Genomic DNA, 11826 nt, shown 5'->3' with positions numbered 1-11826 from the left:
ATAGTCAGCACATGTGCCAAACTTAGAATATCAGCAGTTCACAAAAGAAACAATTCCTCCTATGAAAGATCCCAGCTTGACAAGGCTTTTGACGAACAAATGTAAGTGCAGAGTGAGGTCAGGGTCCCTGGCTGCAAAGCAGGATATCTATAAAATAGGACAATCTGTAAAGCAGGGTATCTATGAGATATGACGTCTATACAACAGGATGTCAGTGGCCATACATCTGTGCTGGGAAAGGAAAACCCAAAAGAGGAACAGGATATGTGTTGCCATACATCTGTGCTGGGAAAGGAAAAACCACCTATGCCCCTTGCCTCATTCCAACCGACCAATAACCACGCATATGCTTCTGTAATTTGCTTTTGCCTATAAAAAGACCTTCTCCCAGTCTGCAGGTGGGCAAGTCCTCCGAAAGATTTTGCCGCCCGCAGGTACCTGTGTTTACTCAATAATCCTCTTGCTAATTGCATCCTGTGGTCTGGACTCGGAGTGTCCTGGTTCTGGGGACTTCATCGGAGGAAAGGTCCTCTCTGAGGGTCTTTCAAGCCTCATGCTGCTAATATGAATAACTAATGAGCACTAACTCAGCCAGTCATGGGTTGTTTCTGAGCGATGGGCAGAACATGGAGGCTTTGGGGCTCCTTCTTTTCAACCATAAGCATGGTTACACTCTAGTCTTTTTTAGACTCACTGTCAAACTGGGGGTGTGGAGAAACCCAAGAAGCATGAGCATGGGGCTCTGCTCCAAAGCCAGGAGCCCGCTCACAGTGGGGCACTAGGTCGCCACAGAGAGGGAGGAGCAGGGTAGTTGCTCTAAGCATTTATCTAAATAGCCTAGAGTCTGCTGGTAAGCAAGGTAGTGGAGATTTGTACTTGAGCAGTCACTATACAATGAGAGTTACTTCCTCTTTGGGCAGATGCCAAGGTTTGTTTCTTACAGTCTTGACTCTTCTAGTTAAGGCTTTAGCTAACCGCAATGACAGCAAAGCTTTCTGGATTGCTTACTGCTGAAGAGCAGGTACTTTTGACACAGTAGAATTTGAGCCTCTGTGCTTGCCGTACTCCAGAATTGTTTTCCTGCTTCCTCTCAATGTACTTTTGTACTCACTGGACTCCGGGGCAGTCCAGCCTTGGGATTACTGACAGCTCGAGCTTGAAGGTAAGAACACAGTTTACCTTAAATGTTTGACCTAAGTTATTGGTGCATGCTCTCAGTTTTCAGGCATGCATGCTAATGTAGAAGTAGGTTAGCCCAAGCCTGAAAGATCCTAAGTCCTAAGAAACCTGAGAAAAATTATAAAAGGCATAAGAAACCAACACCAGCTGTGCTCAAATTCAAAATCCATGCACTCTCCTTCCCATGATACCATCTCCCTTATGCACCTTGATCTTCCCAGCCGCCACCCCCCACCCCGATCCTGACAGCCTCTCCCCTTTCCAGCCAACTGGACTTTTCTGGCTATTTCTGTTTCTTCTCCCCACAGAGCCTTCCTTTTGTCACAGCCTTTGGCACCACTCAAGCTGGGTCTATAAAAGGGACTTGACCAGATAGATCCCCATCTCCAGCTCGTTACTTACATAAACGAGCAGCCAGCCATAGCACCATGGCCACAGGCCTGTAAAGTTCACAAGCAGCGGAAGACCCACTGAGGGCAAGGTGGAGGACTTCTGGGAGTCTGAGGCCTGTCTGGAGGACAGCATGAGACCCTGTCTTAGAAAACGAAGCAAAAAAAAAAAGGCTAACTGAATGGAAAAGAGCAGTAATTTCTGCTCACGGAGATTGTTTCACAAAGGAGGCCACACTGACCCACCCTGGCAGGTTGAAAAAGTGGCTGCCTGGGAAAGTTTGCCCAATTCTAAAAATATCAGGGGCCATAGCTCATGCAAACTATAAGAAGAGTCCAAAGGGAGGGTGACAAGGTCTCGAAATTTCTATGGGGACTAACAGCATTGTGTCCTCTCCAGCACCACCCTCTCTCCCCACCCCTGCTGCACCTCCTTCTTCCAAGTTTCCACCAGGTTCTACTCTGTGGGTCCAACACAGCAGGTGGGGACACAGTGCACCAAAACATCAAGTACTTTTAATCCTCCACCGGTCTTGGCAGCAGTCTCAGCTTCTGATGGCTGTCTTTCTCCCACAGCCCTGCTCGCTGTGGCCATCAGACCCTGTGTGCCTCTCGCCGTCCCGTGAGGTTCTCGGGAGTAGAAAATTCCAGCATTTGATTTACCTAAGCTGCCAGACCCAGACCCAGGAGAGAGTCAGTTGTTCCCCTGTAATCACTGTTGCTGCCCAGCAGCAGGAAAGAAGTTTGAATTACACACCAATTACAAGTCTGGAAACTACACAAGACAAACCATTCACAAAAGGACAAAATCGATTTGCTTATTAAAGCATCTGGAGTTCGAGGAGACAGAAGGGAAAAGGTGGCAGCCAGGGTCCGGGGATTTAGCATTAAGGCGCCCCCTAGCTTCCATCTAGGAAAGTGAAAAGTTGTCTGGAGAGGGAGGGTGATGATGGACATGCAATGGTGGGGATATCACTAAAGCCACAGAGCTGTGCACTTGGAGCTAAGAGTCCTTTGCGTGCAGTGTATGCTCTGTCACAGCATTTTAAAAATTCCATTCTGTTCTTTTCTCACAGGCCCTGGACCCTCCACTATGGCCTTGACCCCAGAATTGAGCAAACAAGCAAAATGGAAAGAGATAGCAGGGATCCCCCTGGCAGCTGCGACTGTGGACAACTGGAACCAGATTCAGGCCTTCAAGGCCAAGCCAGATGACCTCCTCATTTGTACTTATCCTAAATCAGGTAACTCAGGGTGACAGCTTCAGTCTCACTCTCTGAGCCATCTGAACTCCTCACCTAGTTAGAACTCCCTGCAATGGCAAACCTGTCCCCTCTTGTCCCGTGGGAAAGTCCATCTCAGATGCCTGTGCCTCTGGGTTTTCTGAAGCTCACTCTCCTCTGCCATTCACTGTTCTGAGAAGAGGTGAGCGTTGTCTCTGCTGTTCTACTCTCTGTGGAGACCCAAAGTCTTCCTGCCAGAGCTAACAGGATCCACCTGGCCCCACGCCCCTTCTTCAGGATGCTTGGAGAAAGAATGATGGATTTAGGACCTTTACACACCCCTGTCTCCTCAGGGACAACATGGATTCAAGAGATCGTGGACATGATTGAGCAGAACGGGGATGTAGAGAAGTGCCAGCGAGACATCATTCAACATCGGCATCCTTTTATTGAGTGGGCACGGCCACCCCAGCCATCAGGTAAGAGCCCCTGACTCCCTAGGTGTTCCTCCCCCATCTTGTCGCTTTCCTTGCCTTGTCTCACAATTGCTCTTCTTCCTCTTTTTCCTCCTCCTCTTCCTCATCCCCCCCCCCTCTTTATATGAGAGAGGATCTCTAAACATACTCCTGACTATCCTGGAACTCACTATATAGACCAGGCTAACCTCGAACTCACAGAGCTCTGCTTGCAACTTTCTCCAGAGTATGGGGTTAAAGGCACACATTCTCATGCCCAGATCCATCTCTTCCCTTGTCTTTATTCCCACCAGTGTGAGTCAGCAAGGAAGAAAGATGTATGTAAAGGTGAAGTTCTGCCTTATTTTCTTATCACACTCTTGCTCTGATCTTGTACAACTGGAGACAACAGGAAGGTGCAGACACCCAACTCCTCTATGGAAGGAAACCCCATTCGGGAGAGTCTACAAACACCCAACTCCTCCATGGAAGGAAGCCCCATTAGAGAGTCTGCATTTCATTTTCCCTCACCTCAGTTTAACTCAGTGGTTTCGCAGAGCCAGTCAGTACAAGGGTTGTGTATAGAAGTGCAAAAATCATAAACCATGTGTCAGCAAGCCTGTTTTTGTTTCACAGATGAAAGGTCTCAGCACAGTTTGACTCTGGCTGGCAGGCGAATGAGAAGGACCTGCTCTCTGGTCCTGACTGGCTCTGCCTCAGTAGGACACACTTGTCTGGTCACAGCTTCCGGCTCATTGCCCTTAAAGTGACAGACCAAACCCCTTGAGATTCCCATAAAATGCTCTCAGGTTTGGGGCTTAAGAGAACATAAAGAAGAGTTTCATGCCGGGCGGTGGTGGTGCACGCCTTTAATCCCAGCACTCGGGAGGCAGAGGCAGGCGGATCTCTGTGAGTTCGAGGCCAGCCTGGTCTACAAGAGCTAGTTCCAGGACAGGAACCAAAAGCTACGGAGAAACCCTGTCTCGAAAAATCAAAAAAAAAAAAAAAGAAAGAAAGAAAAGAAGAAGAGTTTCATTTGAGATGAAAGGCTTGTCAAAAGAATTTTTAATGCCGTGAGCATAAGGGCAGACAGCGGCATGGAAGGTCTCTGATAAGAATCTAGCTGATGTGACAGGATGAGGGGAGGGGTCCCTTCTTATTCTGCATGGGGGACATGGAAGGTTTCCTGTAGTCAGGCTGTCTCAGGTCCTTAGATAGCAGGGGAGCAGGACTCCGGGGTAGGAATGTGCAGCTCTCGTCATGTGTGTGGGTACATGTGCTTGAGGCTGTGCGCCCTGCACAGATGAGTGGTCCACACTGGGAGTGGCTCTCTGATATCCTATGGTTGGCCATTCTCCTGGATTTTGGGCACCCAGGGAATCTGTTATTCTGTGGGCTTAGAGATCCACATATGAGTTCCTGCTGGGGGCTCACAGTGACGTTTATGAGAAAAAGCCAGATTCAGGTGGAAATGGCCCGAGAACCAGTCTGGTTTGGATTTTCTTAGTAGGGACACAGTTATCTAAGACTCCACCTTCTCTTCTATAAACTGACAAAGTAAATTCATTCAAACCTCATCTCCAGCTCTCAAATTAGGTAAGTCTACAAACACAAAAACCATACCAGTAATCCCTCTAAGGGGTCCCCCCAAAATACAAAAAGTAAGAAGATTCATGTGTGGATGGCGGGTAAAGTGGGCATCACCTGGAGGGGAAGTTCCCATGTGCCAACCGTACTGTTCAGTCATCTCCTGAAATCTGTTCAAGGTGTGGATAAAGCCAATGAGATGCCATCCCCAAGGATACTAAAGACCCATCTTTCCACTCAGCTGCTGCCACCGTCTTTCTGGAAAAGTAACTGTAAGGTAAGATAGCATCAATTCCCTGGAGTACTGGGGCAGGAAGCCTAGAGAACTAGGCATGCAGACGCTGGGTGAGAATACCTTTCTCTGTACTATCTTTCCACTACCTCTGAGTGCTAACACACAGCAGGAAAGTTAAACACGAAGAGAGATTCAGCAGAGTGTTTCCCTGGATAGTTTCAAACACGGTGAAGACAGAGGCCAGACTGAGTTGTTAGAGATATTCTATTCTTCAGTGAAGCAGACTGGGGTAGGGGTGGGGAACGTGAACCACAGCCTGGAGGAGGTATCATAGAATGGAGCAGAGACAAGATAGAACAGAAAAAGTAAAAGGATTGTTCAGAACGGTAAATCAAAGTAGAGCCACAGAGCAAATGCTTGTCTGCAGCCACAGAAGCCCCCGTGCCTATTTTACCTTTTCCAGGGCTGTATCGTGTGCCCTAGTGTCTAGTCTAGTGTGGTCCTGCCACATGGAGGATGCTGGACCAGGCTGGGCATGAACAAGGATAGAGTAACCTATAGTGGGTAGAGCTGAGGTCTCACAATAAGCTAATATTTGCTGAGAAGAATACAATTTTCATAGATTGGGATAAAGGAAAGGAGGACAAAAAGTGTCTAGAGAGATGGCTCAGTGGTTAAGAGCACTGGCTCTTCTTGTAGAGGAGCCTGGTCCACTTCCCAGACCCAATGACAGCTCACAACAGTATGAACCTTTGGTTCTCAGAGATTCCGTGCCCTCTTCTGGTTTCTGGGATACTGCAGGCACATTGTGCACTTGCATGCATGTAGGGAAAACACCCATACATAAAAACTAACTTAAAATTAAGTGTTAGTTACTAAGGACTAACAAACTTCTAGATGACAGAAGTATAGTTGGGATTTCCATGAACAAAGGTCTTTTCTCATGACAGTAAAGATGGAGGAGGGGTGCAAATTCTATTTCTGGCATTACTGAAACTGGAAATCATGAAAACACTTTAGAATACCCCCTTAAGTTGTCCAGCTGAAATCAAACAAGGTGAAAAATAGATAGTAAATAAAATTATTTTATTTTATAAAAAGCAAAAAAAAAGCTTCTCTTCCACAATGGGCTAAAGAAGGTAACATTTTTAGGAAATAATTTCCCTTCTAGATGTTCTCAAGAACACAAGGATTTTACTCAATTTTGCTGTGCCCTTTCCTCCCTGTCACAGAGTTAGTGAACCAGTCTACCCCTGTATAAGGGGTCTTGGAGAATACTGAGACAGAAAAACAGCCTGAGTATGGGACTGTGCCAGGGTATTTGATGCCCTGGGTGATTCAGCAACATGAACTTTGGTATTTCCATGGGGACAGGCACAGAGCCTAAGCACAAGAGAGAGAAGAAGGAGCAGAGAAAGCAGGGATAGCAAAGGTGAGCAGGAGGAACTGTGCTCTGTGATCTGGAGAATGCTCTACAATAGCTTTGTCTTCAGTTTTGAATGAGTGAGTTTGTTAAATATACAGCAAGCCAAAAAAATGAATAAGAATAAACAGTAAGCAACATGCAGACAGGAGAGAGAAACAGAGAGAGAAGATAGATAGATAGATAGATAGATAGATAGATAGATAGATAGATAGATAGATAGATAGATAGATAGACAGACAGATAGATAGATAGAACTTTCTCCCTATGGCTGAGCTTTCCCAGGTCTGAACTTCTTGCTTCTCTTCCCCAATAGACTAAACAAGGTAACATCTGTAGGAAATAGCTCCCCTTCTAGATGTTCTCAAGAACACAGGCACTTTTGCTGTGCCCTTTCCTCCCTGTCACAGAGCAAGGGGACCCGAGATAAGGGGTCTTGGAGAACACTTAGATAAACATGCTTGGGTGTGAAATGGGGGTGGAACAACCCACTTCCAGGGCCAGCTTCTCAGTGAGTTCAAACAGCACACGACAATTTATCAACATAATGTATATCGTGGGCAGAAAAGGAGACCATGGTTCCTCTCCCAAACTCCTTTCCCTGCCCTGAACAAGACACTGCAAACTCACAATTCAGCATAAGGTGACCCCCACCCCCCACCACCTGAGTCACCAGTCACCTCACTTGGGCCTCCAGATTCTGACTGTACTCAGCAGCCCACATTTCAGCACACAAAGGATAGGGTCATCATAGGGGTGTCTGCTAGCGCAACAGCTGAGCTAGCCCCGAGAACTTCTGACACATCCGTTACGTGTAGAAAAGAGAATGTTAAAGTTGTACAAAAAAGAACAATTGTATCAAAATGACATGAAGAAATAAGAGGCAATTGTAATCAGAATCATCAAATAAATATGGTGTTTTGTAATTGAACATATATAATATGTCACACACATATGTGTGTGTGTATATATATATATAATCACTTAAAATTAAAAATCAAAACTAGCCTAACTCTCAGATCTGAATAGGAAAAAAAGTATGAATTTAGGATGGGATGAGAGCCAAGGAAAGACGAGAGTGATGCGGTGTGGCTGGAAGTCACACACATGAAAAGGAAAGAAGACACAAAATGCCAGGCAGTGTGAACGTGAAAGACACCTGAGGTTTAAAGCTTAAGAATTCAAGCAGAAAGAGTGTCAAACTTTTGAAAACATTTTCCATCGGAGCATGGCAGCATGGTGACCTGGAGGAACCGTGTGTTAGAACTCTGAGATGGTGATGAGGTCTCTCAGCAGGGTTCCTCAGCGTAGCCCTTATTCAAACAACTTGGTATACAAAAACACACAGATGCAAAAATGATTACCGCAGAGGAATGCGGGTGCTCCCAGAAAATAGGAGACATGGTGCTGTTCCATGATGCAAACACCAGGTGGAGCTACTGCTCATCCAGAAACCAAGCTGAGGTTTCTGGAAGGCTCACTGGCACACAGGTGACAGTGGGATAACAGGCCCGAGTTTCTAGAGGAAGAGTTTGCTCCTCATAACAAAAGGAACATCCAGACTTGGGCTAACTATTAATGAGTTAATAGGGCCTGGCTTGCGGCAGCATAAACGGCAAGGACGCTCCTCCAGGTTGTGCAGCCAACGCGGAAGAGCGGCACGTTCCTCGCGAGGACTCGGCCAGAGCGAGAACTCAAAGCGTCACATATTTATGCCGCTCTAACCACCTCTCTTCCTCTCCAAAGTTCCTTTACGTGGCTCGAAATGCCAAAGACTGCATGGTTTCCTACTACCACTTCTACAGGATGAGCCAGGTGCTCCCAGATCCAGGCACCTGGGACGAGTATTTTGAAACCTTCATCAGTGGGAAAGGTAAATAGAAACGCTCCTGTATTCTTCCTTCAGTAGAGCTGAGTGGAGAGAGCCACGCATGACACTTGAGTCCCCAGGATGTCATGCACCTCCTTAGACAAGTGCCACCACTGACCGGGACCACGTAGAGGGGGCTGGTTTCTTTCACAGTGAAGAAACCCATCCCGCAGGAAGCAGCCCCGTTCTACTTCAAAAGCCTTTATTCCAGGTTCCTGGCCTGTAGAGTTCCCCTCCTCCTGGGTGTCCCTCTCATCATATGAGGTGCGGGTAATTGTGCATAAGTAACATGAAGGACTTTAATTTGCCCATTAAGGCAAAAAACCTAGGACTGACCCAAAGCACGTGACATCAGATTAAAGCAGCTCAGTGACCTGAGACTATATCAGACACAAAATTTTTCCTTCACCATGTCTCTAGCCTCTGATGCCCTTTAAGTAAAAGAAGAAAGGGGAAAAAAACCTGACTCTCAGAAGGTTTGTGTTCACAAAAGCTGTTCTTGGTTTTTTTTTTTGTTTTTTTTTTTTTTGGTTTTTTTTTTTTTTTTGGTTTTTCGAGACAGGGTTTCTCTGTGGCTTTGGAGCCTGTCCTGGAACTAGCTCTGTAGACCAGGCTGGTCTCGAACTCACAGAGATCCGCCTGCCTCTGCCTCCCGAGTGCCTCGAACTCACAGAGATCCGCCTGCCTCTGCCTCCCGAGTGCTGGGATTAAAGGCGTGCGCCACCATCGCCCTGTTTGTTACAGTAAACTGGGGATCCTGGTTTGACCATGTAAGAGGATGGTGGGAAATTCGAGATAGATACCAGATTCTCTTCCTCTTCTATGAAGATATGAAGAGGGTAAGTAAATTACGGCTGCAGGATCAGGGGCAGAGGAGCTGCTTGAGGAATATGCTTCTCACAGGGATGTCTGGGGGAAATGGGATCATGTTAAACTCTATTCCAGTCCAACGCAATGCTACCCTCCCCCGACAGGACCCAAAGCGTGAAATCCAGAAAGTTATGCAGTTCATGGGAAAGAACTTGGATGAAGAGGTGCTGGAGAAAATCGTCCAGGAGACATCATTTGAGAAAATGAAAGAGAACCCTATGACAAATCGTTCGACGGTTCCCAAATCTATCCTGGACCAGTCCATTTCCCCTTTCATGAGAAAAGGTTTGCAGGGAATTCTTCCTTTCTAATTCTGAGACGGTGCACCCCAAATACACGTATTATGCTCCTAAGGAAGCTAGGGACTCGTTTCTGTCACACAGAGATTCTACAAACTAAGTCTTACAGAGAACTAAGGCCAGCACTACTCTGGCGCACACCTCACTGGGAGCCATGCCTGAGGGTAGACTCATCAGACCTGGGGTCTGGAAACCGGGAGTTAGCCCTCTGCTCTAAGGCTCTGCTTGTATGGAGAGCGACTGTCCGCATGCGTGTGTCCTGTGTTCCACCCCTGTGTCTCTCTTCTACTCCATAGCCACTGCTTCGACTTCTGTGCTTGACTTCATTTGGACCACAACCCCAAGCTGTTCAGGCTCATGACTTTCAACATGTACTGTGTGAACCATCTCTTACCGCCTCCTTCTTCCTGAGGGAGGAATTCTGTTGGGCCCAGATGATCCAGTTTTAAGAGGAGAGTGTGACTGTTTTCTTAAAAATTAGTACATTAAATAACTTTAGAAAACAGTACTGATTTGACCATTTCACACAGATCCTCACTAAAATCCATTTCACAGGAAACTAGAAGCAACAGCAAGCCCCTCCTTCCTTCTCATAGCAAGTGCATTTCCTTCCACCACAGCACAACCAGGACCTGGGCTTCACGTGGTGCTCTACAACATCTTCCCTTTTTCTTTCCATGCCTGAGTTCATTTATTTCATGGTTCTCCCAGGCCCCTGAAATAAAGCCGCTTCACCTCCTTTCTCCCTTAATAACGGTGAGAATTTGGCGAGTAGCCTTTCCTCAGGCCCACCCACACCTACCATATCTGCACACTGTGTTTGCTTCTTTCCTTGCTTGCCTTGGCCATAGGCACCAATACAGATGCCTTGATAGAAAATTGTTCACTCAAACACAAAATGTAGCTACACTATATATTTTTGCTTACGGGAATATGGAGCATCTCTGCAGGTCAAGGAACACAGATCTCAGCTATCGCGGTTTGTAGAGGTCACATGGGACATGCTGTCAATCACCCAGTTATGTCTCTAATTATAGAAACAATAGATATGGTGTTTCAATATTTACGGTTGATGCTACAATAAACACTTTTGTTCATCAAACCGAATCATTTCCCACAAGAATCACAGGTGTTACAAAGAGTTTTTTTTTCCTATCTAAAATCATTTCAATGAATGCTTGTTGAAAAATAGTATCTCATTGTAATTATCACCAAATTCTTTTTCATTGAGATATAATCTACATAAAAATAACTCACAGAAATTAACTGTACAGTTCAACCATTTTTATTTTAAAAAAAAAGTAAACAACTAAGCAACCAACATCTGAATCAAGGCAGCAAAGAATTCCATAACCTTGGGACATTTTCTTGTCCTTTCCAGTCAGTCTCCTATAGAGAACAATGTCCTGGTCCCTCACTATTGGTTGATTTTGCTTGTTATTTGAAATAAGGAAAACATACACCTGAGATATCACCGTATATATTTTCTTATGTCTAGGATCTTTTGACAGCATAGTGACAGCAGAAGACCACGGGTATGGTTATATGTCTGCCATTTATTCGTTTTGTAACTGTGATTATGTCTGTATGTATACCACAGAGAGCCAGGAGCCCAGGTCACCAAGCTCCCTTGAATTATTGGTCCACTGAGTTAGAAGCTGGTGCCCTGCACAGGGACCACTAGGGCTGCCTCTCAGACAAGAGGGCTAAGAAAATGAGGAACTGCCACGCCAGCTCCAAAGTGGGTACTCCACACTCTCTACTCAGGGGCACGGAGTCTGTCCATCAGAGGCTGATGTTCCTGTCTGGGCTCATCTTTTAGGAACTGTGGGGGATTGGAAGAACCATTTCACTGTGGCCCAGAATGAGAAGTTTGATGAAATCTACAGACAGAAGATGAAGGGAACGTCTATAAACTTCTGCATGGAACTCTGATCAAGATGTAGAGATAGATGACAAGAACATGGAAGCTGCTGCTCAGGCAGAAGTTCTGAAAGCACACTGTGAAATACTCAAGACTGTGGCTCAGTCTCTATGAATTTTAACACCACATTATAATTTGATAAACGTGGATCGTGGCTAATGTGTATTCTTTCTACTATTCATATGAATTAGTAAGTCAACTTAATAATATAAGGAAAACATAAATAATACTTGCATACTACGAAATTCAAGTTTCCATTCTTTTAGAACAGTGATTCTCAACTTGCAGGTCATGACCCCTTTGGATTTATAGTTCAGATATCCTGCATGTCAGATGTTTGTATTACAATTCATAACAGCAAAAATGCATTTA

The 11826-nt window shown here is 45.7% G+C and overlaps 1 protein-coding gene across 1 annotated transcript; it reads left to right on the top strand.

Annotated features, from left to right (window-relative positions):
* Positions 1–1061: 1061 nt before the first annotated feature.
* LOC142854534 (sulfotransferase 1C2) lies at positions 1062–11709 on the top strand. The gene is made up of 8 exons (XM_075980247.1): positions 1062–1162; positions 2645–2812; positions 3145–3270; positions 5013–5110; positions 8238–8364; positions 9106–9200; positions 9336–9516; positions 11353–11709. Exons 2-8 carry the CDS (start codon positions 2662–2664, stop codon positions 11463–11465), a joined length of 891 nt encoding a protein of 296 aa, XP_075836362.1. The 5' UTR covers positions 1062–1162; positions 2645–2661; the 3' UTR covers positions 11466–11709.
* Positions 11710–11826: the final 117 nt, after the last annotated feature.

This window comes from Microtus pennsylvanicus, chromosome 7 (genome assembly GCF_037038515.1).
Source record: "Microtus pennsylvanicus isolate mMicPen1 chromosome 7, mMicPen1.hap1, whole genome shotgun sequence".
NCBI lineage: Eukaryota > Metazoa > Chordata > Mammalia > Rodentia > Cricetidae > Microtus > Microtus pennsylvanicus.
This window is presented reverse-complemented; position numbering and strand designations above follow the sequence as displayed.